This window comes from Perca fluviatilis, chromosome 5 (genome assembly GCF_010015445.1).
Source record: "Perca fluviatilis chromosome 5, GENO_Pfluv_1.0, whole genome shotgun sequence".
NCBI lineage: Eukaryota > Metazoa > Chordata > Actinopteri > Perciformes > Percidae > Perca > Perca fluviatilis.
The window spans coordinates 35874622-35898736 of NC_053116.1; the positions used below are offsets into that span (position 1 = coordinate 35874622).

The 24115-nt window shown below is 43.4% G+C and overlaps 2 protein-coding genes across 9 annotated transcripts in view; one reads left to right on the forward strand and one right to left on the reverse strand.

The window, feature by feature from the left end:
- The window catches only part of prkcz (protein kinase C, zeta), a 136694-nt gene extending 132566 nt beyond the window's left edge, over positions 1-4128 (forward strand). For all 4 annotated transcript variants that reach the window (XR_005639218.1, XM_039800650.1, XM_039800652.1 and 1 more), the window contains one exon: positions 3489-4128. Coding sequence is in view for 3 of the 4 variants with exons in the window: in XM_039800650.1 (XP_039656584.1) it covers positions 3489-3576 (88 nt within the window). In the remaining variant the exon portion in view is untranslated. The remainder of the gene's footprint in view (positions 1-3488) is intronic.
- On the reverse strand, positions 1-24115 carry si:ch73-70k4.1 (Fanconi anemia core complex-associated protein 20). Of its 5 annotated transcripts, none has more exons than XM_039800693.1 (5): positions 23857-24115; positions 15825-15948; positions 14178-14638; positions 13358-13462; positions 1-168 (listed from the first exon to the last, which is right to left on the reverse strand). In XM_039800693.1, exons 1-4 carry the CDS (start codon positions 23979-23981, stop codon positions 13390-13392), a joined length of 783 nt encoding a protein of 260 aa, XP_039656627.1. In that variant the 5' UTR covers positions 23982-24115; the 3' UTR covers positions 1-168; positions 13358-13389. The 5 variants fall into 5 exon arrangements, 4 of the variants coding, with proteins under 4 accessions (XP_039656627.1, XP_039656628.1, XP_039656629.1 ...); XM_039800694.1 differs by lacking the exon at positions 1-168 and adding an exon at positions 11619-12471; XR_005639221.1 differs by lacking the exon at positions 1-168 and adding an exon at positions 12480-12865 and having other exon boundaries at positions 13017-13462.

Below are 24115 nucleotides of genomic sequence, written 5' to 3' on the forward strand. Positions count from 1 at the left end.
ACAAGTATTTGTTTTTAAAAAGCAGTTCAAATGCTGTCTAGATTTCCTGCTGCTTTCTTTGCCTCACTCTTGTTCTGTCTCTCCCACTTCACTCCCTCCTCTCCTCTGTCCCTTCCTCGTTCTCTCCTCTTCATTCTGCATCTGGTAATGCTTTCAAGTCATTCAAGCCTGGAGAAAAAAAAGACAACATTTACGTCGGTTGAACACACTGTTTGTTTTGGTCAACTCCCAAACCCTCTCCTCTCTCTTTTGTGTGTCCGTCTTTGTGTTTTTTTTTTTCCCCTTTCTGCCTCTCTGTTCTCTCAGAGAAACTCCAAAACAGAAAAACACCGTTTTCTGAATCTAATTTTTGTATTGGTGGTTGACCTACTCCTACAGCGAGAGTACTTCACATGAGATCAGATGGTGGAAAAACTATTGGCTTCATCAGTATTCTAGTCTGCAAACTGAAAGAGAGACACTGTAGCATTTCATTCACTTGTCCTTGCGCTCTATGTGGGTGGGATCCGCAACCTGTTCGACACCGGCAAGTGGCCCCTAAAGTGAGACCCCCACCCACCTGGTACACCAGGGGGAAGGCCAGTGAACACACCTTTTGTTTAAACTTCAAAGCCTCCTGCCCAGTGTCTGAAGGGAGAAAGCCTCTCAGCCTTTCCCAGCTAGAGGCCCCTTTTTTGGGCTTCAGTTCCTCGCAATCAAAACACAACCACGCACACACACACACACACACAGATGAGTAAACAGCCAGCAGGAGAAGCAGCCAGCGGTGTTGCTAAGGGAGTACATGTATTTTTTACCCAGCCATTTGAGTTAGTTATGGGGTTCCGCTCCATTTACCTGTGATTATGCCTTTGCTAATGGAAGCAGCATACTCAGGAAACAAAGAAGCAGTTTGAGTTCTTTCTGTCCCACTTGACATCATGTACTTAGGGGATGCCATTTTACAGGGTTTTAAGGATTTGTCCTGGCAGAACTAACAAAGAAACATTACCCATCAGGTGGTTTCCAGGTTGTAGACATTTTGCAGAACAGTGGAAGTCAAAGAAAACAGTGTGTTTTTGTTATTAAATGTATATGTATGTTAAATGCATGTTTCAAAAGCAATGTGTCCCAATCATTTTGAACTACTCTTTGAAAAGATTTGATGATGGTTAGTTGAGTGAATTGATAGTCTTGACCTATTTAACCTGAACACTTCCTGTGTAAAAACCATGTAACTTACCGATTTCTGACATACACTGTTAAAAAATAATGGACGTAGCTTCCGGCCCTGACAGGTGAAGCCAACGCTGAAGGGCCTTAAACCTGCAGTCCATCTAACTTCCAGCAGGGGGGCGACTCCACTGGTTGCAAAAGAAGTCTGTTTCTATAGAAGTCTATGAGAAAATGGCCCTACTTCTCACTTGATTTATTACCTCAGTAAACATTTTCATAATGAGTTTATCGTCTCAATCGCTAGTCTCAAGTCTTCTTCAATACAGCATGATGTTCATTTAGTAAATTATGGTCCCATGGTTATTTTAAAATAGACGATAAAACAGGGGATGCTTTAGGACCTGTCAATCAGGACAGAGGCTCAAACGTTCAGTACACTGGCCGTTCCCAACCTGACACGCGCAAATGTGACGTCATGGGATCGCCGTAACTGTTTATATTCGCGCGTGGTGGTCGCAACACTAGTTGCAGTCTTCTCCTGAACAGCGGTGGCGCTAATGAGCGACTTTGCTATTTCTGCAGACTAGAAGAAGAAAAAGGTAAACAACGGCAGATCTGGCAGCAGCATTGACGTCAATGCTTCAATTTGATTCTATGACCTACTTGGTCGGATCAAGCCTTTCATTCACCATAAAAGAACTTACAGTACAGGCCAAAAGTTTGGACACAACTTCTCATTCAATGTGTTTTTTTATTTATTTTCATGACTATTTACATTGTAGATTCTCACTGAAGTCATCAAAACTATGAATGAACACATATGGAATTATGTACTTAACAAAAAAGTGTGAAATAACTGAAAACATGTCTTATATTTTAGATTCCTCAAAGTAGCCACCCTTTGCTTTTTTTATTAATAAGGGAAAAAATTCCACTAATTAACCCTGACAAAGCACACCTGTGAAGGTAAAACCATTTCAGGTGACTACCTCATGAAGCTCATTGAGAGAACACCAAGGGTTTGCAGAGTTATCAAAAAGCAAAGGGTGGCTACTTTGAGGAATCTAAAATATAAGACATGTTTTCAGTTATTCACTCACTCTATGTTTTTTTTTATAAAAATTTAAAAAAAAAAAATAATAAAAATAAAGGAAACGCATTGAATGATAAGGTGTGTCCAAACTTTTGGCCTGTACTGTATCTTAACCTTATCTTAAGTTTACAAGAGAGACTTGCAGTCACTCTGAGAGTCTTGGCATCCAGTTGTCGGCGAACTCGTTCTGGCCTCCTGTTTCCGCTTTGTCGCGCGCTGAAAACAAATAGAGTGGTGCGCGCCCTCTGCTCGTGCACTCAAAATCCTGGCGTGCCAGCAAGATCTACGGCATTTTGACGTCACATTGGCGCGCGCAAGCTTGGATGGCTACTGTAAAACGGCCTTTAGCGATGTTAACACTGTGGACATTAAAGTAGACCCAAACTAGTTTTTGGGTGTTGGGCGTGTTTTAGTCTTAAACTTTGAACCTCTCACTCTGTGTTTTTACTTCATCAAAGTTAATTGGAACAGTTTGGTTGCCTAAAAATGTCTCGTTCAGCCGCGTCATCCTCCCCAGCTCGTCATTTCCGATTGCAAAATACCAAGATGGCAACGCCCGTGTTGCCAAACTCAAGGCTTCAAAACTGCGAGAACCAATCTAAACATCAAATTATTGGTCATTGGTAAGGGACTAGGTTCTCTACTAATAATTTTATATACATAAATGTGGTTTTACTGATGCAAATATGTTAGAAACGCTGCATCTGCAAGTTCATTCCAAATTGTATCTGGTGCACCCTTCATTAATCGGTGCACTGATTACAGGCGCAACAATTCATGGGTCAGGGTCGAGGTATCGAGATGAGCGCATCGCTAACCAGTAGGGGTGTAAATCCTGTTTTATTACGGTACGTTATTATATTGATTCTTTGGATAACGATACAGTTTACTGATATCACAAAGTCTGCCACGATGCAATGTCGCTTCGATTGAATCCAGGGGTCTGCGACTGACACGAGACGATACCGTAAAACCCATTTAACACAGTTACATTTACATATATTTACAAAAGGCAACTAAAATATGATTTGACAATTTCATCATTCGTTGAGGATTGAATTGATATATCGATCCAGATCAATTTATGGTTACACCCCTACTAACCAGTTCAAAAACATGGAGAATAGGACTAAGGAGACTCTTTCTGTCAGTGCTGTGAGGTTTGCCGTGGAGGATCTTCTGCTCCGATTTTGTGATAAATCAACTCCTCTCATCCTTATTTCTGTCCCCCTCTCCTTAGGGACGTCATCAAGAGAATAGACCAGTCAGAGTTCGAGGGATTTGAATACATCAACCCCCTGCTGCTATCCACTGAGGAGTCTGTATGAAGGGGAGACCAGCTTCCTCCTTTCGCCCACCTACTGTCTGTCCAAGCTGCCGTCTCAGCCAAAAAAACACTCGCAGGCCAACTCTGAAAGGCGAAGAGGGGGAAGAGTAAAGGGAGGACCCACTCACCCTCTGGACCTTTTTCAACACAGCAAAGCAAACTGGAGAACGGGAACGTTTCCTACCTGGACCATTCAGATAGTTTTGTTGGAATACCAAACTCTTCTTTTCTTGGCATCAAGGAAAACAAAGACACTGGACTTCAAGAACATTCCCTGACGTTATGTTGCCTTCCCTTTTCTTTTCTTTTCCCCCCTCCTTCGGCTTCATTCTGTTCTCCTCTCTGAATGTCCATCCTCGTGTCAAAGCACGGTCGGCTTTGTGATTTGAACGGAGAGCGGTTTCATTCTGTGCCTGCCATCACAAACACATTTCAACCCGTCTCACATCCCTGGATAAATATGACAGTTCTGCTGAAGAACTTGAAATTTTAGATGCACTTTTTTTGTTAATTTTTTTTTCTATATTGTGGCGGGGGGGGGCAAGCCTCACACAAAACAAGAATGTACAATGAGAAAGAAAACATAAGTTATTATTGTGTATTATAGTGTAGGTAGTGAATCCAGAATTGAAGATGCCTTTTTATTGATGCAAGTGGCACATTTTCATCGTAACAAACGTTTTTTTGTTATCTTTTAGGATTTTCGCGAACAACGGGGGGGGGGGGCTTACTGGGAGACGAGTTTTTATTTAAGAAGTGCCTCAAAGATCGTATTAATTACCATGTCTCTGATTGCACTTATCTTTTATCGAAACATTTCTTCACCCATCCCTGGCTTCAGTCGTAAAGACCAACTGAATCCACGGCTAGACTCTTAACAGCGTTGGTCCAGACCATTCATATTTTTTGTGGAACCAATATTTTTGGAGCACGGTAGCCTGCCTCGGTCCTGACACTTGACTGAATCTTTTTTATTTTGAATGAATCAATTCAAATAATCAGTGTACAACAGATAATTTATGACTGGTCTGTAGATTCACAGGAGAAGCTTCCAAGCCAACATCCGATATGACTACAACTGGTGGCAGGTAGAGACTAAATGACCCCAGTGATCATTTAGAAATGTCACCGATGGGTGTCGTGCAGCAGGCAGCATCCATACAGTCCTGGGTAGGGTTGGGCATCGTTTAGATTTTAACAATTCTTATTCCAAGTCCGATTCTTCCTTTCGATTCCGGTTCTTATCGATTCCAATTCTTTGAGGGGTGGAGTTGAGGCTAGTCCTAGTCCTACATATGTGTATAAAAGGTGTATACAGGCCACGGTATACTCGCTGCCAATTCCAGTCTGGCAGCTGTAGAAACACATTATATCAGGACTCGAGCTGAAACACAAAGCTGTGCATTGGCTTCAGCCTCCGCCGTGTGTACAGGCTTGCTGGCCGAGCTCAGATTCTTCTACACCAGCTGCCACTGCGTGACCATCTGCAGCCGGGCGAAAATATCATGTGACCGGTTGCGTGTGCTTTTGTGTGGAAATGTGTCTCCATTTCCATTTTTGGGCCCATCGTGTGTTTCCATCTCCGCACTACGGCTGGCTTTACACGGTGCAACTACAGCTCAGTGCAACTTCAATTCTTCCATTGTTTCTTTGCTTGTATTCAGTCAAAAATCATGTTAAAATGATATTCAAATGTATTGGTAATATTTAGGGCTGTCAAAACTAACACGTTAATCAAGAGTTAACGCAAATTCCTTGTAACGCCACTCATTTTTTTTTCTTGCGATTAACGTACACACGTTCTGTGTTTCCGCTCCGTCGTTTGGGAAATCAGGAAGCTGCAGCAGTAACGTTGGGGACAGTGTGCCATCTTGGCGAATTTTTTCACTAGATTTAGCAACTTTTCAGACCCTCTTAGCGACTTATGTATGTTGTAATTCATCACCATCAGAGACGAGATCCGTAAACAGGACTGGATGGCTAGCAGAAACAAACCTCCTTGAGCAGAAATGGATAAATAAGAGTCTTTTAAATGGCAAATTGAGTTTCAAAGCCCTTCCAGATGGTTCTCTCCACAAGACTGAAGTTATTTGCATGTACTGTTGATGTGAACTGAGTTACCACCGGAGTACGTCCAGTCTCAAATATTACTTAAGCATTCAAAACTGGAAAAAATATCTCTTTTAAAGTTCATTTAGAACAGATGAAAAATGTGCCATTAATCGTGAGTAAACTATGGACAATCATGCGATTAATCCCGATTAAAATATGTAATCGAATGACAGCCCAATATAATACTGAATATAATATTGTTATTTCTAAAAGGAATAAAAGCAGGTGTTCAGAGATCCATCAGAAATGCTCCGGGCCGGTGACCGAAAGGAGTACAGAGAGACAACGTAAACTAATTTGCACTGGTGGCTGTAGGGTACAGACAGACTGCATTTTGTTAGCAGTGGTGTTGAAGAATAAAAATAGTGTCAAGAAACCAAAAGGTAGAAAATATAAAACTCGTTATTTTCTCTCTAAAGCACAGGTCGTGATGCAGCTAAGCCATTTCAGTCGTACGTTTCCTTTCATTATATTCTCTCGTCACACGGAGAGGAATACAACGCTTCTCTAAAAAGGCGTTCCACATAGTCCTCAAACGATATAACTGAGTAATCCGACAGACATGTTATGTATCGATTATGATAATTGGAAATAACAACCCTAGTTCTGTCACCTCCCAGACATGTTTCATCCTGAACCATAAATGTGTGACCCATTCGACTAAATACTTCCTCTAACTTGAGTCAAGTGGACAGCTTTCACCATAGTTGTGACAGGTTACCACGCTGGAGGCCAATCCAAACCCCAACCGAGAGTTTAACTGTTGACTCGTGTCTGCCTCTCCGGACCGGGCCTGGCTTTTAAAAACAGCTGTCACGCTGCGCCACATGTACTGAACAAACCAGGCGAATGGAAAAAGCGCCAGGAAAAACTGTAATAACACTCCCTGCCAATTTATACTCTCCACATCTGCCTGGCTGCACGACTTAATTTCATACCGGTCCACGTCCGGACCTATTGTACAGTCTAGGGATGCCAATTTAGATTTTTTTTTTATTTTTCTGATCGATAGCCGACTCACGTTAACCGATCATGAGTCTATATCCACGACGTTCCACTCCATTGCCGCCGGAAATTCTGTTGGATGTCACTTTTTTCGGGCCGGATGTCTGTCACCTTCCTCTTTCTTTGTGTTGGCGTTCTAAACTCCGGTGGATTTCTGAGGACTATGGTTAGCTGCTCCTCGGATCTCTGCAGGGTAAATCCAGACAGCTAGCTAGACTATCTGTCCAATCTGAGTTTTCTGTTGCACGACTAAAACAACTTTTGAACGTACACACGTTCCACCAAAACAAGTTCCTTCCCGAGGTTATTTTGCAGCGGCTCCGGTATTCGTCCGCGTTTACGCCCGCCGCCCAAGACGCATTGTGATCGGTTTAAAGAAATGTTAACCGACAAGCAGTCAACAGAGTCCCAGTTCACCCAGCCGGGATGCTCGGCCGCGTTTCGTGAACAGTCCCAGACTTGTGCGGGTCGCGCAGCCACATGCAGCCACTTTCCTGGAACCGCTTGGGCGACCGAAAACAAGTCTGCAGCTGTCCGCGGGGCACATGTCCGCATCCACCTGCGAGGTTGTCCGCTGTGTGTCTGCCCGGTATACTCCGTGTGTGGGACGGCCGATTTAACCGGCCTGTCCTCGTCGATATATAGCCATCCAGCAGAGAGCCACGGACTTAGCAGAAAAAAAAAAGAGCTTAAAACACAAGTTATGTGAAATAGATTGTATAGCCTATTTTTCTTTTACAATGCAAAAAAAAAAAACGTTTTTAATAGGCTAACGTGTTTATTTTTGTTTTAATATCGTGTTTAACTGGTGAATGAATGAATTCATGAATTGTTTATTTTCGTGTCTGGCGGCTTACACGGCCCATCCTTTATAGGGTTATTCAGACCCATTTTAAATAAACACTTTCCTAGTGCTGACACCAAACTAAATATGTACATAAAGGGTACAAGTAGGGTACTAACAGTAAGTTTAAGATTTCAACATAAACCCCTTTTAGTGATACTGATAGTATTAATCTGTCAACGGTTACACGGGTTAATCAGTAACATCCCTACAGTCCAAAATGTAGGACCATGTGGACTGTACGTGCCAAGAAAGACAGCAGCGTAGTAGAACCAGAACCACGTGTGGATCTGCTGAGCGTCATTTGGACCGCTCTGCCTCCTTACAGCTGGAACACACCACACGTAGCGTAGCGTAGATACGAGCCTGATCTCTATATCTCCGATAGAAAGAGACAGGATGAGAAAACTGTAGTAATTGTAGCCCCTGTGTGTGTGTGTGTTGTGTGTGTGTGTGTGTGTGTGTGTGTGTGTGTGTGTGTGTGTGTGTCTCTCTCTGTCCGTCTGTCGGTCTTTCTCTCTGTGTGCCTGATCGCATGAAGTTATTTTGAAATGTGTTTATTTTGGTAAAGTATCCGGCTGCACTGTGGTCTTCCTGTATGTGGTTACCTGCCTGGGCATATGCTCGCGTATCGCGCAATAAATAGAGGAGACGGCTGAACTATCACTGCAGCGCACGGGCCTACGCAGACGCGACATTACAAATCACACTATGGCCACACCGAGACCCACCCTTCCATGGCATTTATCAGTCCTTCCAGAAAAATGCGTTTTTTGCGTGAGGTTTTTTTTGTGATTGTTGCGGGCAAAAATCCTTGATTTTGCGGCACGTTTTCTTAAAAAATGCGATGGAATATGCGGGATATTTATGCAATTTTATGCGATGAAGTTGTGGGAACTTGAAAAAACTGCGGTTTGATGAAAAAGAGAAAAAAAGTGATTCCCCCAACACCCTGCTTTTTGATGATGTTCACGTTGCGTAATTACGTCACTTCATAACGTTCCCATGGCAACAGGGGAAAATGGCTGCTCTTGTCTGAAGTAAATGCAACATTTTTCAACTTTCTGCTAAGGCATATGTGACTTTTTTGCAACGAAAATGCGGGGATTATGAAATCATGCAAGACCCGCATATTTTGCGCGGAAATCGGCAATTTATGCGGCAAAAGTGCGGCTATTTGAAGAAATGTGGCCCTCGCATAAATATGCGGACTTTGGCCGATTATGCATTGAATTATGCGATCGCATTTTTCTGGAGGGACTGATTTATTGGCCAGGCGTCCATGCTTACGCAAGGTAACGTAAGCCCATTTGTACAGGTCCTATCCCCTGACCAATCAGCTATCCTAACCTTTGCCGCTCGAGGTCAAATGCCTAACCCCAACCAATCAAGCTGCTTCGTAGGGCGGGTCTTGGCGTGGCCATAGTGGGATTTGTAATTTCGCCGCCCGGTGTAGCTGGTCAGATTGGATAACGTGCGCGGAAATAAAAAAGAAAATAGCTGCGCTACGCGGCACTAACACGTGCGGTGTGTTCCAGCTGTTAGGGTCAGCTACAGGGCTGGTTAACAAAGCTCCGAGCTTTCTGAGTACCGACTGAAATATATCCCTAACTTTGACTATTGAAAAGTGTCAAATATCAAAAGTTGGCATCAAATGCTCAATCCGGTTCTTAGTCTCGTTTGTTTGAATGATTTCGTCACACACGTCTTGATCTAAATCAGGAAACGTTTCTAACTCCAGACTGTTTTATTCAGACTTTTTTTTTTTTTACAAAGTTTTTTTATAATTTAACACTGATGCATTGAGCACTTTTGTAAAATGAAAACAAGAGTTGAAGCATTGTTTTTACTTCTCCTCCCCCTCCCCAAACTAAAGTATTGACAAGAAGTACTGTTTTGGTATTTGCACTGAATCTTGAGTTTTCGTGTTTGCATTAACTTATGACTATTTCAGTTAATACTTGTCCCGATCAAGAGGTGCTGTGGATGGCTTTGTAACCTGCAGCTGACCACACCACAGTTGCCCGGTGTAAAGCCAAGCCGACACATGTCGGTCAGCTCTCTAACATCACATCATCCATCAAATCCTATTTCTCATCCCCCGCCCCAGCTGCTGGTGCAGAGTTTGCACAAGCCAGGAAGTTTTAGTTTTTTTGTATACAGTGAGGTTTTAGGCTGTTTTAAGTTCAGTCATGTAATGCCACCTTTATACACAGCAGGCTAACCTATTGGTAACCAAATTCAGGAGCCATGTTGTGTTAAAAGGCTGGGATCTAATCAAACACATGCACTACACATCTGAATATCAACTACAAAGCACAGATTAAAGTAGGGCTGGGCGATATGGAGAAAGTCAAATTTTTTAATATTTTTGACCAAATAACATCGATATTGCGGCGATATTGTCGGGTTGACTATTGGTGCTTTCACGAAACAAAAGTATAACGCAGCCTTTAAAACCAGGAAAAGACAACACATCCTATTAAGACTTTATGATATTACAGTATCCAAAATTGAGGACGATATCCAGCCTCATATATCGATATAATATCAATATATTGCCCAGCCCTGGATTAAAGTTGCAGACAGACAAAGCCATAGATATAAAACCATTTAAGTTTTAGATCTATGGTAAGACCTCGCCTCTGAAGTAGAAGCGTGGCGTTCATCTCTACGTCGGTGCGCTTCCGAGGAGAAAGAAGAGCTCTCGATTGGCTGAGGTTTAGCTAATGAAATCTGAGCCGTGCTAATTTGATAAGCACATAATAGGATTAATTAGCTGATCCTGAGTCAGATGGTCTCAATGAGCTACAGGGGCCTTTTTCCAGGCAGGGGAGAAATCGATAGAGAGAGGAGAGATAGTGAAACCGTTCCACAGTCGCTGATTAGTCCGCCACGACACACACACACACACACACACACACACACACACTTCAAGAAGCTAGAAATCCCTTCAACATTGGAGGAAGCTTCCTCCTCCAACCCCCCCCCCGAACTCCATGTTATTTTTTTAAGTTTTTATTAACGCTGTGTTCCGTTGATCTATTTGCCCACCAGGTGATACACGAGGGGCCATTGTTGTTTTTTCTCGAGGGACCAACGGATGAACTGAAGAGTCCATGAAACCACTTTACCCGAACAGCGAACAAAAAGAAAGAGAATCTTTAACTGAACATAAATGAACTCGGTCCATGATTTTTGGTTCGAAAATAACTGCTGGTTGGATATGCTTCATTTTTGCTTCACCGCATCTTTGTAAATATGTGTAATTATTAAAAATGATACTGGTTTTCCGTGAACTGGGTGCTTCCTTTTTTTTTTGCAGATGACGGCAGAAAAATCTTTGCAGATGCTACAGTTTTGCATGTGTGTGTGTGTGTGTGTGTGTGTGTGTGTGTGTGTGTGTGTGTGTGTGTGTGTGTGTGTGTGTGTGTGTGTGTGTGTGTGTGTGTGTGTGTTTTTAGTTAGCCTCACACATCCCCACATCCCCTGATCACTTCGTACACTCATACTTGGAGACTAGTAAGTGCATTAACCAATATTCATATTTTAACACCATTTCCTGTGTTGATTTGAAAACGGACTCCGGGATAACAAACTTGAACTGTTCACTAGAAATGAATATTTAAACCGTGTGCAGTGGAGTGTTTACTCAGTGAATGAAGAGAGGAGAGTGCAGGTCCATCAGCGGTCCCTTGTGCGAGATAACTCCGCTGTACGGATCTCGCAGCATTTGGAGGAAGTCAATTAGACAGAAATGTATCATTTTAAATACGACAGAAACTACGCACTATAGCTTTAACACGATGTATCTTGTTTTATTAATCATCTTAACACATGTTTAAAAAAAACTAAAAACTGGTTTTAGGGGGAGTTACTCTCTGGAACTATGACTTGAAGAACAACAGTGTAATCCATCCACCCAGTACTGCAGCTGTGCAGGGTCTCTGGCTATAGTGCAGCCAGATGTGGCCTGGTGAGACACACTTCGGGAAGCTGCCCACAGTCGCTGCACCCAGCTGCTCTTCGCAGAGAAATAGTTCCAGCACAAACACCCCCCCCCCCCCACCCTAAACCCACAGATCACACTCCAAATACAACATGATCATCATGACATCATTTTAGCTTTAAATCGATCATTCATTTCAACAGAAATGTAGGGCTGAGCAACATATGGATATTATATACACATCGATACGTGAGGCTAGATATCGTCATTGCCTTTACCCACTTAGTCAGTGTATCCACATTATTGGCGATTATTTGTCCAAACTCTCATTGTTTTAATATTTAGTCAACCCGACAATATCGACATCGATGTATTTGGTCAAAAATATTGTGATATTAGATTTTTTTTTTTTTTTTGTCCATATCGCCCAGCTCTACAGAAATGTAAACGGTCGGATATATTTCTGTGAAAAAGCAGCTTTGTGAAAAGGAGGATGTGGCCCGGTTCCATTTGGGTCTCTCTCTCGATGTCTCTGATGAGGCCAGGCTGGATTGTCATTTCAGTTTAGCGGGTCGTCTTGACCAGCTGGAAACAAAGGCATCGGAGGCCAAGTGCACACGCTCAAGTGGAGCCAAATTATGGATCGAGTGTCTAAAGAGGATAACCTGACATCATGACAGCAGGGAGTCATCACAGTCATTGTGACCAGAGCTTCCAAAGTGCACCTGCTAAAAAACTAACCCTCTTTCATAACGCAGAAAAAGGTTGTTTTTTTTTCTCCAAAGAGGTTATCATCCTGGTTCTGGTTCTCTCCCCTTGAGGTATGACCCAGAGTAGTCTATATCAATGATGTTTAATTTCTGGGATTGTTCTGCCGGATGTCCTCTCATTTTCGGCCGGATGTCCGTCACCTTCCTCTTCCTCTGTGTTGGCGTTCTAACCTCCGGTGGATTTGTGAGGACTATGGTTAACTGCTCCTCAGATCTCTGCAGGGTAAATCCAGACAGCTATCTGTCCATTCAGAGTTTTCTGTTGCATGACTAAGGCTACATTTACATTGTTACATTTTGGTTTTTGCGTGAGAGTTTTGAGCCAAAAGCAAACTCCGTGTAAGTGTTTTTTACTTAGAACTTATCTCCGTTTAAACTAACACGCCCAAACCAAAATATCTCATCAACATTCTCGTATAGTGGGCATGCGCATGCCGGGGTAAACAGGAGGCAGCGTGTATACGCAGCCCGTTGCTGGTAGTTGCCACGGTAACGTCAGTAGTTCAGTCTCCCAGAACGAGACAGTCGTGACAGATGAGACTCAATCAGGCGGCGAAACGTTGGCGTCAGCGACGGTGTTTCCAAAGGTCTCCGTTTGCGGCCGTTGAGACTGCAACACGGCCCCGCGGACACCAAACCAAAACGGGGTCAGAGGTGTAAACGTAGAAAAAGATTTTGTTAGCAAATGTAAACGTAGCCTAAAACAACTCTTGAACGTGCACACGTTTCTCCAAAACAAGTTCCTTCCCGAGGCGCCGTACCTGCGTCCGGTGCGCTCGGCGCTGCCCGTGCAATTGTCATTGGTTTAAAAGATAAACCAGGAGCCAGTTTTTTTTTCTCCTATCCAGGAATGTTGTGTGGATGGACCTTCCTCCGCAGCGCTGTGGAGGAAGGTCTGGCAATGCGAGACTACGCCCAGCGTGTCCAGCAGCCTCTCTGTCGGTGCACAGCCCGGGTAAGCTGCCAGTGAAAGCTGAGCGTTCTGTGTGCGAGCTGCTCTCTGGGAGTTTCCTTCATACGATACAATCCTGGAGTGTGTGTGTGTGTGTGTGTGTGTGTGTGTGTGTGTGTGTGCGTGTGTGTGTGCGCGTGGCTGCTTCACCTGGACAGCAGCCAGCCAGCGTCCCGTCGGCCTCACCAGGTCATGTCCACGTTCACCTCGGACAGACACTGGGCCAGGTGGCCGTCACAGTCCATCTGGGTGAACCTGGAGAGACGGGAGCAAGGAGATATACTGTCGGTACGGACAGAGAACACACACACACACACACACACACACACACTTTCACACAGAGTAAAAACAAATTCAGTATTTCGGTGCAAATACCCAAACTGATCATGTGAGTTCAGCCCTGAAGCGTGTCTCAATTCAGATCCTTTCGTGTGGACTAGGAGCGTCACGATATTGATTTCAAATCCGACTACAGTAGAGTGGCACTTATTGGAAAAAAACGTCGATGTAATATTGACATTTGTATAGTTTGGTGTTTGCTAGGGCTGCACAATTAATCTCAATTGTATCAAAATCACAATATGGACTAGTGCAATATCCAAATTGCGAGCGCAATATTTGTTAATGGCAAAATATGTGTCTAACCGTTCTGAATGCAGTACTGAGGTGCTGCAGAGACGTCCCAGCCTACCAATCCTATCCTACACACTAAAGAAAAAAATCTTTCTTCATCTTTGTCATCGCAATGTCAACTGGCGCAATAACAACATCGCGAAAGGCTGCGACATATCGCAAAAAAATATCAGTAGAGAACTGCCCCAAAATGTAAGTATCATTCTTTATTCAGTGGCAATTCAACGTTCAATTTGTTATTGTCGTCATACGGTGCAGCCCTGTTTCTAATGATATATATTACGCCTAGGTTTTAACTAATTTAACTTGATAGAAAAAAAGAAACCCAATCTCTTACCCAACAGGGAAGTCCAGCAGGCACATGGGGCAGCTTTGAAGCCCCGCCCCTCCTGCTGCTCCTCCATCTCCTCCGACACGACTCTGCCCCTCCTCTTCCTCTCTATCCTCCCCCTTCCTCTGCAGAGGAACTCGGCCGTCAGACACTTTCGCCTGGCCCGTGAGAAGCGGTCCGGTCTCCCGTCCTCTCCTCCCCTCGCCCCCCCCCGCCCTCGAGGGTCCGGCTGACGACGGCGGCCCCTCCCAGCCGTGGAGGGACGGCCGCGGCCTTTGGCTGCCGCGAGACGACAGCTGTCTGTCCGCCGGGTCCGGGACGGGCTGCGTCTGCACCGAGAGCTCCCGCGGGGAGGGGCTGGGACTGGAGCGAGTCCTCGGAGAGGGTGGAGAGGGTTCGGGGAAGGGAGCGACGTCTTCGCTGAGGTCACACCACCGCTGTTCACCGGACCTCAGCGCTGTGGGTCTCTGCAGCGACGCGGGGGGGAGGGGAGGGGGGGAGGGACAGATGCAAGACTCAACGCCAGCAGCATCGGAATTGAAAGGAAAAGGGTTTACATCTTAGGACAGATGGCTAGAGTTGCACTGTGGTGTCGTGTTTTGGAGAGGGCTGGTTGTAAGCACTACATTCATGAGCTCTGTAGTCACAAAGTCAAATCCATAACCGGACGTTAATGTTGTGAGAACGATAATGCCACTTTCTTATTTTATTTTTTTTTTCATTGACAAGTTTGGTGTGTGTCACCAACAACTGCAGCATCACGCACCAAAAATGTAATTTTGACCTAAAAAAACAAATAATGTTCTGGTCATGTTAAGACAACTTTAGAGGGAGTGTGGCCCGCACCAAAAAATAAAGGCCGGATAAAAAAGATTGAAGGTATATATATATATATATATATATATTGTGGTGACTATATATATATAGTCACCACAATACTTCTGTCATGATATGATATTATTGCGATTTTAAACATATTGCAATATTTTGAGATATATTGCAATTTATTACAATATAATAATAGATCCATTCTTGGCGTCTGTGTATCGAATAACGATATTTTTCCACACCCCTAATACATACAGTATAATAACATATATACAAACGTAGCTAAAAGTAAGGAATATGCAACTGAAATACTTAAAAGTTGGCTAATAGCTAAAAGTAATGGCTATATGTCCAACAAATGCAAACTTGACCAAACTAACATTGACAGTTCAATTGTATGAAAGAAATACTGTAGCAATTTTGTAAAATGTGTGATAAAAATTATTGTGAGTAGTGTTAAATAAACCCTGTATGTCTTTAAAAAAAAAAAAAGGTTTGGAACCGCTCATCTACAAGATGCAACGTACGCATCAACGTAAAGCGCTCACTGCTCCAAGACTTTGTCTACACAGATTTCTCCCTGTGAGAGATTAAGTGATGATGGAAAAATAAATGTAGCCGTAGTCTACACCTCCCAGACCAGCAAAGAAATGTTATCCGATTAATCGATTAATCGATCGATAAAGTGCTAGATTAATCGATTACAAAAAGAATCGATAGCTGCAGCCCTAGATGGGAGTCTCTCCTAATGGGAGTCCTGTCGGGAGTTTCATCACATTCACTAGAGGAAATGTGTATGATGAGGCGCACTCAGCAGTAACATACCGCTGTAGATGGATGTGGAAGATCAGGAACCAGGTCCCGGTGCCGATTCTCCAGACACGGCAGAGCACACAACGCCCACAGACTCTCCACAGCCGGCAGCGGCTCGCTGGTCCACCACGCTGCCCTGTAAACCAGACAGGACGCACTCAGCAGGGTACGGGGTACGGTCTTATGCCAGGGGAAGAATGACGGGAGTAACTCTACCTCCGGCACAGTAGTTGGCGCTCTGCCAACGCACAACTGGCTTTTTTTTTTTCCCAGTTGACCTATGTCTCGCATTGCCAGACCTTCCTCCACAGCGCTGCGGAGGAGGGTCTGGCTAGTCCACACAGCATTCCGGCATGGGAGTAAAACGTGCTCTGGTTTATTGGCATTTCTTTAAACCAATCACAATCGTCTTGGGGAGCGCTAAGCGCCGGACAGAGCCACCATGCCGCTGCAAAACAGTCTCGGGAAGGAACTTGTTTTGGTGGAACATGGTGGACGTTGTTTTAGTCGTGCAACAGAAAACTCCGATTGGACAGATAGTCTAGCTAGCTGTCTGGATTTACCCTGCAGAGATCTGAGGAGCAGTTAACCATAGTCCTCACAAATCCACCGGAGGTTAGAACGCCGACACAAAAGGAAGAGGAAAGAGACGGAAATCCGGCCGAAATGACAGACATCCGGTGGAATTTCCGGTTGGCACCGGAGCAATCCTGGAAATGAAACGTTGTTGATATAAACCACACCCGGGCCAAATCCGGCCCCTCGCAAATTTTGATCCGGCCCCCATATTAATTTAGGTTCACAATGGCACGCCTAGTTGTGCGTCAAAACAAAAACGACTGGAAACAGTTTTCAAACCGCAATGACACCATGCTTAAAGCAGAATTTGGCAGATTTACTGACTTTTAGACAGAGAAATTCACACACAAGTGGCACAACCGGAGAGTTTTCATATTCAGGGCGTGAAACAGGTTGTTCGGCTGTGTGTGGTAGCTTAAAATTTTTTTTACTTGATTTGCTGAATTATATGATGGCTAGAGCTTTATGTGGACCTAAACTTTAAATAAAATAAAATAAATAAAAGCGTGTCAATAAACTTGACATGTCTGGCCCTTAACATGGTTCAACTTTTCCAGTGGGGCCCTTAGTGAAAATGAGTTTGACACCCCTGATATAGACTAACCTATGTCAAAATTACACCGGCCGGTTTAACAACTTAATGTTTTTTATCACACACTCTTGTCACAGCGTAGGAAAGCACGGTGCATCCAGATGATGGGTCTGGGAACTCACCATTGGCTGGGCTCAATACGAGGGGCGGGATAAACGGTTGTCTTTCAAATTCCCTCTGCACGTAATAGGAGAGCGCTACAACCAATCAGAGCAACGAAGAAGGTAGGGGAGCTAGTTGATAGAGTCAACTTTTGCCGTATCCTGTCGGCAAAACTCCGAACACATCTTCCTTTTTTAAGAATGACTTCAGTGCTGTTCTTTCTTCTTTTCTCAAAGAAAAGCTGAACTCCAAGTCTTCCAGAGTCGCGGCCAAAGCCGATTCAAAAGACCGCTGTTCGCCAGCAGCAGCAGCCATTTTCTTTGTTTTCAAGTAGCAGGGAATTCACGAGGAACCGTCGCAACTCTGCCGTCATTAAGTTAAGCTGCGCCCACCGACTCTATACACGATGTGATTGGCCTGACCAGAGTTTGGTTTTTCCTGCTCGCAAGCCAACGGAGAGTTGCTGGACGACCCTGGCTGCAAATTACATTTGCTGGCGCTAGGGGGCGTCTAGATTTCTAGGCTAGCTGATTTATGCTTCTGCGTCTTTGGTCAGGAGCCTTTCTCGTTCTTATTGACGCTAAAAGTCTCCTTTAGCGCTACAGGTGAACGCGCTTGGTCGGCACTATTGCCGTCCCTTTTGGCGCCCTTGGTCGGGACTATGAAAAGGTTGTACGGTTCCGTGACACGCGGGGAGAACGGGACGGTTGGGTTTAGGAAAGGGTCGTGGGTGGGCGTACGGTTCCGTGACACGCGGGAGGAAAGAAAAAAGCGACTCTAAAAAGCGACTCCAGCGAGCGTGACAAGCGGGACGCGAACCCGGGTGTCCTGGGTGAAAGTCCTGTCTACTCAGTAATTCTCCGTTACATACTACTCGCTAAATCCTATATTACTGCGGCTCTCCCCGGTGCGTTACACAAACACGCCAAAAGCCTTTTCCCAACTGCCATCAGACGACGCTGACAGCCACTGTCCAAACGTCCTTATTCTGCCCCCACGACTCATTTCCTGGTTCTCCTTCTCCATAAACAACATGAAATCAAGGAGAGGGTTAACTCTTCCTGCTCCAGATTTCCTACGGTGGTCAGAAAGAACAGGGGAGACACTTTGTTTCTCTCACTAGGACTCTAGAGTCGGTACTCGCTCCGAAGCCAATCACCGTCACTTTCTCACTCGCTCTACCACACACTCCCCACACACACACACACCGGCCCTGCTATTCTCTTAAAGAGTTCGACGCACACGCCAACGACCAGTATAAACTTCAGGCCACATATCTAGGCTACGGCGAAAGCTCTGCGTGGAGCCTCCGCAGAACCATAACTCAGCCTTTACTCTGGTTAACACTGGAAGTGCCGGAATTCCATTACTACCAGAACTGCCGTGAGCAGCCATTTTGACCGCCAGATTCCAAACTCTATAATCTCTCATGATAAATACCTATTGCGATATTGTATTACGTATTGTGATAGGATAACTTTAGAAAAACGTAATAACAGCGAAATGTACTAAGTTTAATTATATATCTGAGTAGTAATACGGCTTTCAATAATTCACATCATGGCATAGTAAACCGTAATTATTTCACACGTTCATATCCTGAAAAATATGGTGTAGGTATTACGCATATACATTTCCAAATGGTCAAAATGACCGTCATGGCCGTTCTAGGGTTATGGTGCGTTCTTTTTGTCTTGTAATCGCGACTAGTAGCTCCAGCGTCACATCCGTGTCGAAAAACGAATAACCGCGGGTTGTTTCGTTCTTTTTGTCACACAATACTACGAGTCGGAGAAAAGATGGATTTTTGTAACATTTTTAGTAACATTTAGGATTCTATTCACCCAGTTATTGACATATTACACACATATATTTCAGAGTTTGATACATGAAAATTACGTTTTGATTAACGTTAACGTTAGGCTACTGCTCTGCTTTCTGCTCAAGACTCGGCTTAAAGCCATTGTTGTCATATAGCAACCGAGTGTCTCTAGCCAATTTCAGCTGCACAAGCTACAAAATAACTAATGAGGCGGTATTTAACTCATAATAAGACTGTAGAGACATGCCTATAGGTAGCAGTATACAGCGCTATGTTTAACTCCTAATAAGACTGTAGAGACATGCCTATAGGTAGCAGTATACAGCGCTATGTTTAACTCCTAATAAGACTGTAGAGACATGCCTATAGGTAGCAGTATACAGCGCTATGTTTAACTCCTAATAAGACTGTAGTGACATGCCTATAGGTAGCAGTATACAGCGCTATGTTTAACTCCTAATAAGACTGTAGTGACATGTCTATAGGTAGCAGTATACAGCGCTATGTTTAACTCCTAATAAGACTGTAGAGACATGCCTATAGGTAGCAGTATACAGCGCTATGTTTAACTCCTAATAAGACTGTAGTGACATGCCTATAGGTAGCAGTATACAGCGCTATGTTTAACTCCTAATAAGACTGTAGTGACATGTCTATAGGTAGCAGTATACAGCGCTATGTTTAACTCCTAATAAGACTGTAGTGACATGTCTATAGGTAGCAGTATACAGCGCTATGTTTAACTCCTAATAAGACTGTAGAGACATGCCTATAGGTAGCAGTATACAGCGCTATGTTTAACTCCTAATAAGACTGTAGGGACATGCCTATAGGTAGCAGTATACAGCGCTATGTTTAACTCCTAATAAGACTGTAGGGACATGCCTATAGGTAGCAGTATACAGCGCTATGTTTAACTCCTAATAAGACTGTAGTGACATGCCTATAGGTAGCAGTATACAGCGCTATGTTTAACTCCTAATAAGACTGTAGTGACATGCCTATAGGTAGCAGTATACAGGCTATGTTTAACTCCTAATAAGACTGTAGAGACATGCCTATAGGTAGCAGTATACAGCCTATGTTTAACTCCTAATAAGACTGTAGAGACATGCCTATAGGTAGCAGTATACAGCGCTATGTTTAACTCCTAATAAGACTGTAGAGACATGCCTATAGGTAGCAGTATACAGGCTATGTTTAACTCCTAATAAGACTGTAGTGACATGCCTATAGGTAGCAGTATACAGCGCTATGTTTAACTCCTAATAAGACACGAGACATGCCTATAGGTAGCAGTATACAGCGCTATGTTTAACTCCTAATAAGACTGTAGAGACATGCCTATAGGTAGCAGTATACAGCGCTATGTTTAACTCCTAATAAGACTGTAGAGACATGCCTATAGGTAGCAGTATACAGTGCTATGTGTACGACTTCTTCATTTGGTTACAACAAAGACAAAAGTGCTTAAAATTGTAGAAAACCACAATGTTTACTACGTGTGATGCACGACGTAGCCATCTTTGAAAGTGAGCTCGGGGTTCTCTGAGTTCAGACGACTTGACGAGTCGTAAATACGACCTCGGGGGGCGTTCTTTTTGCAACTTCCGGGTCGTAACTCCGGAAAACAACTCGTAAAACGACTTTGGTGGACAAAAAGAACGCACCATTAAGGTGTATACATGCAGGAAAGCCCCGGTTACTGAAGGATCTCTCTAGCTCTGTTAACCGGGTTATGACAACTCTGATTTTCCCAAGGGTAATGTTTTTACACGCCGTTTGAGAAATCAGGCTATTGCCTTAACCCGAATATAATCTTTTTTTTTTCTGTCTGTTTCACACAACTACTGCTGCACCTGTTTTCTCTTCTCTAAATAAAACCCAACCCCTCAGCCAGCCTGTAGCTCTATCCCAAGACGTGTGCTGAATGGCTGCAGAGGTTTTTTTCTATCAAGAGTTTCCAGAAAAAATTGATTTAATTTTCCAATACCCAATAGGGGAGAGCAGGATTTGATGATGGGTCCCCCCCCCCCACTTTTTCAAAATGATTTTGTATGCATTTTAAATCCGTCAATGAAATTATTTATGAAACTGCTCTTTGATCTGGTGCACAGTGTCTGCTTGTGTAACTAACAAGTGGGAGAGACCGAAAACGTCGATCCACACTGTGTTTTATCAGATAGTTCAAGGCCAAAACTGCACGAAGTTATGTGCTACACAATGTCCACTTTATGTGTATTCTCCTCTAATGCAGGTTGTGTCAAATGTTGTGTAATTAATTTATGGTATGGCTGCTCCACATCTAACTACTCTCCGCTGTTTTCACTTCATCCAGTCCCTCCAGAAAAACGCGATTATGCGATCGCATAATCAGCCACAGTCTGCATATTTATGCGGGGGCCACATTTTTTCAAATACGCCGCACTTTCACCGCATACATTATCGATTTCCGCGCAAAATATGCGGTGCTTGCATGATTTCATAATCCCCACATTTTCGTTGCAAAAAAGTCACATATATCTCAGCAGAAAGTTGAAAAATGTTGCGTTTACTTCACACAAGAGCAGCCATTTTCCCCTGTTGCCATGGGAACGTTATGAAGTGACGTAATTATGCGACGTGAACATCATCAAGAAGCAGGGTGTTTGGGGGGGGGGGATCACTTTGTTTTCTCTTTTTCATCAAACCGCAATTTTTGCAAGTTCCCGCAATGTCATCGCAGAAAATTGCATAAATATCCCACATATTCCATCGCATTTTTTAAGAAAACGTGCCGCATAATCAAGATTTTTTTGCCCGCAACAATCACAAAAAAACTCCGCATTTTTCTGGAAGGACTGTTTATTTGACATTTATCAGCGTGTTCCCATTTAGTTTCCATTTGGGAGGAAATTCTCCTAAAAGCTATCAAGCCTTTTTGGATTTAGCCTTACACTAAGTTACAACTTTATTATGTGAGCCTGTGCAATCTAATATAACAGCCCTGCAATAAATCCTACCTTTTGTTTTTACTTATTTATGTTACATTTTTGTTGGCAATGTGTCAGCGAGGCTATTATCAGCTTAGGGGGTGTAACGATACAGAGATCTGGATTGAGATATCGATTTAATGATCGACGATGCAAAGTGAAACTATCGATACATATCTGTGTATCATCTTTAACTTGCGCTTTTATGGGCGCCTGAGTAGCTCGCCTTGGTAGAGTAGGCGCCCATATGTAGAGGTTTACTCCTCGACGCAGCGGCCGCGGGTTCAACTCCGACCTGTGGCCCTTTGCTGCATGTCATCCCCCCCCTCTCCCCTTTCAAGTCTAAGCTGTCTTATACAAATAAAAGGTCCTAAAATGCCCAAAAAATAATCTTTAAAAAAAAAGTTGCACATTTATTGTAATTCCCATAATCCCCACAATATATATACGTACTATACAGTATATGTATATAACATATAAGTGATTGTGTTAAATCAGGGGTGTCAAACTCATTTTCACTAAGGGCCACACTGGAAAAGTTGAACCATGTTAAGGGCCAGACATGTCAAGTTAATTGACATGCTTTTATTTATTTTATTTAAAGTTTAGGTCAACATAAAGCTCTAGCCATCATATAATTCAGCAAATGAAGTTAAAAAAAAAAAATTTTGATTAAATTTTAAATTTTAGGCTACCACACACAGCCGAACAACCTGTTTCACGCCCTGAATATGAAAACTCTCCGGTTGTGCCACTTTTGTGTGAATTTTTGTATGAATGTACAACTAGGCGTGCCAGCATTTATTGTGAACATAAATTAATATGAGGGCCGGATCAAAAATTGCGAGGGGCCGGATTTGGCCCGCGGGCCTTGAGTTTCACACGTGTGTGTTAAATGAACAATACTGATATCATCTTAATACGAATTGCAGGCCCTTGAATTGAAGCAAATCAAAATCGTATCGTGGCAGACTTTGTGATATCAGAAAATATCATATCGTTGTCCAAGCAATCGATGTATCGTATAGTGATACAACTTATGATTGACACCCATAGACTGTACACCCCCTATTATTAACTCAATCTGTACGTTATGTTGCCTGATTTGGATGCTGTGGCTCCGTGGTGCAGCCTAACCAGGTTGTATTAAATCCCTCGTGAATTTCATATCCATGAATGCAGCTTTAGACATTTTAAAACCTTCCTTTGTTGCATTTAAAAACGAGCTCGACCATTATTTAGAGTCTGATCTGACATACTGGACATAAGGGCTGTGCAATTAATCGAAATGTAATCGTGATTATGATTTCAGCTCCCAATGATCACAAAAACAGAATAAATCGAGAAATACAATTATTTAGCTCATTACGTTTTGCGAGTAAACTCTTATTTTCTCTTGTGTTCTGAATAAAAAAATAAAGTTTAAATAGGAAAAGTATTGAGACAAATTTCACAGTTGTAGGCCTGTGTGTTTTTTTTTTTTTTACTGTTGATTTATTTAACTTTTTCCACTGTTATTTAAGTTCAATAATTGCAACATCTTTCCAGAAGTCAACTAATCGTGTTAAATTATCGTGATTTCAATATTGACCGAAATATATGTATATATATTTTTCCATAATCGAGCAGCCATACTGGACATAGGCTATCGTCAGGATCCTCTCTGCTGAGTCTGTATCCACTTTTGTCTTCATAAAAAAACTCAGTTTTTCTGGTCGGCAGCTTATAAAAACTTAAGTTATGGGTTATTTACATTGTTGGTACTTCATATCACCACACAGCAGGTTTTAGGGATCTTTTTTTGTTGTTTACTAGCAGACGGAAATTATAGACGAGCAGAAAACCTTCACGCAACACACATCAATGGAGAGCGGAGAGTTCTTTTTCCCTACGGTGGGGGCGGTACTTGAATGCGCTCTGTCTCTATGACGGCTCCGTGAACACTGCCACGGTGAAGTTAACCAGAGGAACACCCACCTCCCAGCCTCTGCTGTCTCTGTGGGACTCCTCTTCAGGGTTCCCCGCGAACCCGTCCCCGGCTGGACATCTTTGACAGACGGCTTATTTCGTTTAAGTTTAGACTTTGAATATGTTTCAGCCATGATTTCAGCATCTTCGACATTTCGCGCTAGTGTGACGAACGGGAACTTCCTTCTTCTTCTCTGTCTCGGTTCAGCTGGCGGGTCGCTGCCGCACCGCCACCGCCACCGCCACCTACCGTCCTGGGGTCAGGTGG

Coding starts and splice junctions, on each gene's coding strand:
- si:ch73-70k4.1 (XM_039800693.1), bottom strand. CDS start 23,981: ATGGCTGAAACATATTCAAAGTCTAAACTTAAACGAAATAAGCCGTCT. Junction 15,949..23,856: donor GAGACAGCAGAGGCTGGGAG/GTGGGTGTTCCT, acceptor TCTGGTTTACAG/GGCAGCGTGGTGGACCAGCG. Junction 14,639..15,824: donor TTCCACATCCATCTACAGCG/GTATGTTACTGC, acceptor GCGTCGCTGCAG/AGACCCACAGCGCTGAGGTC.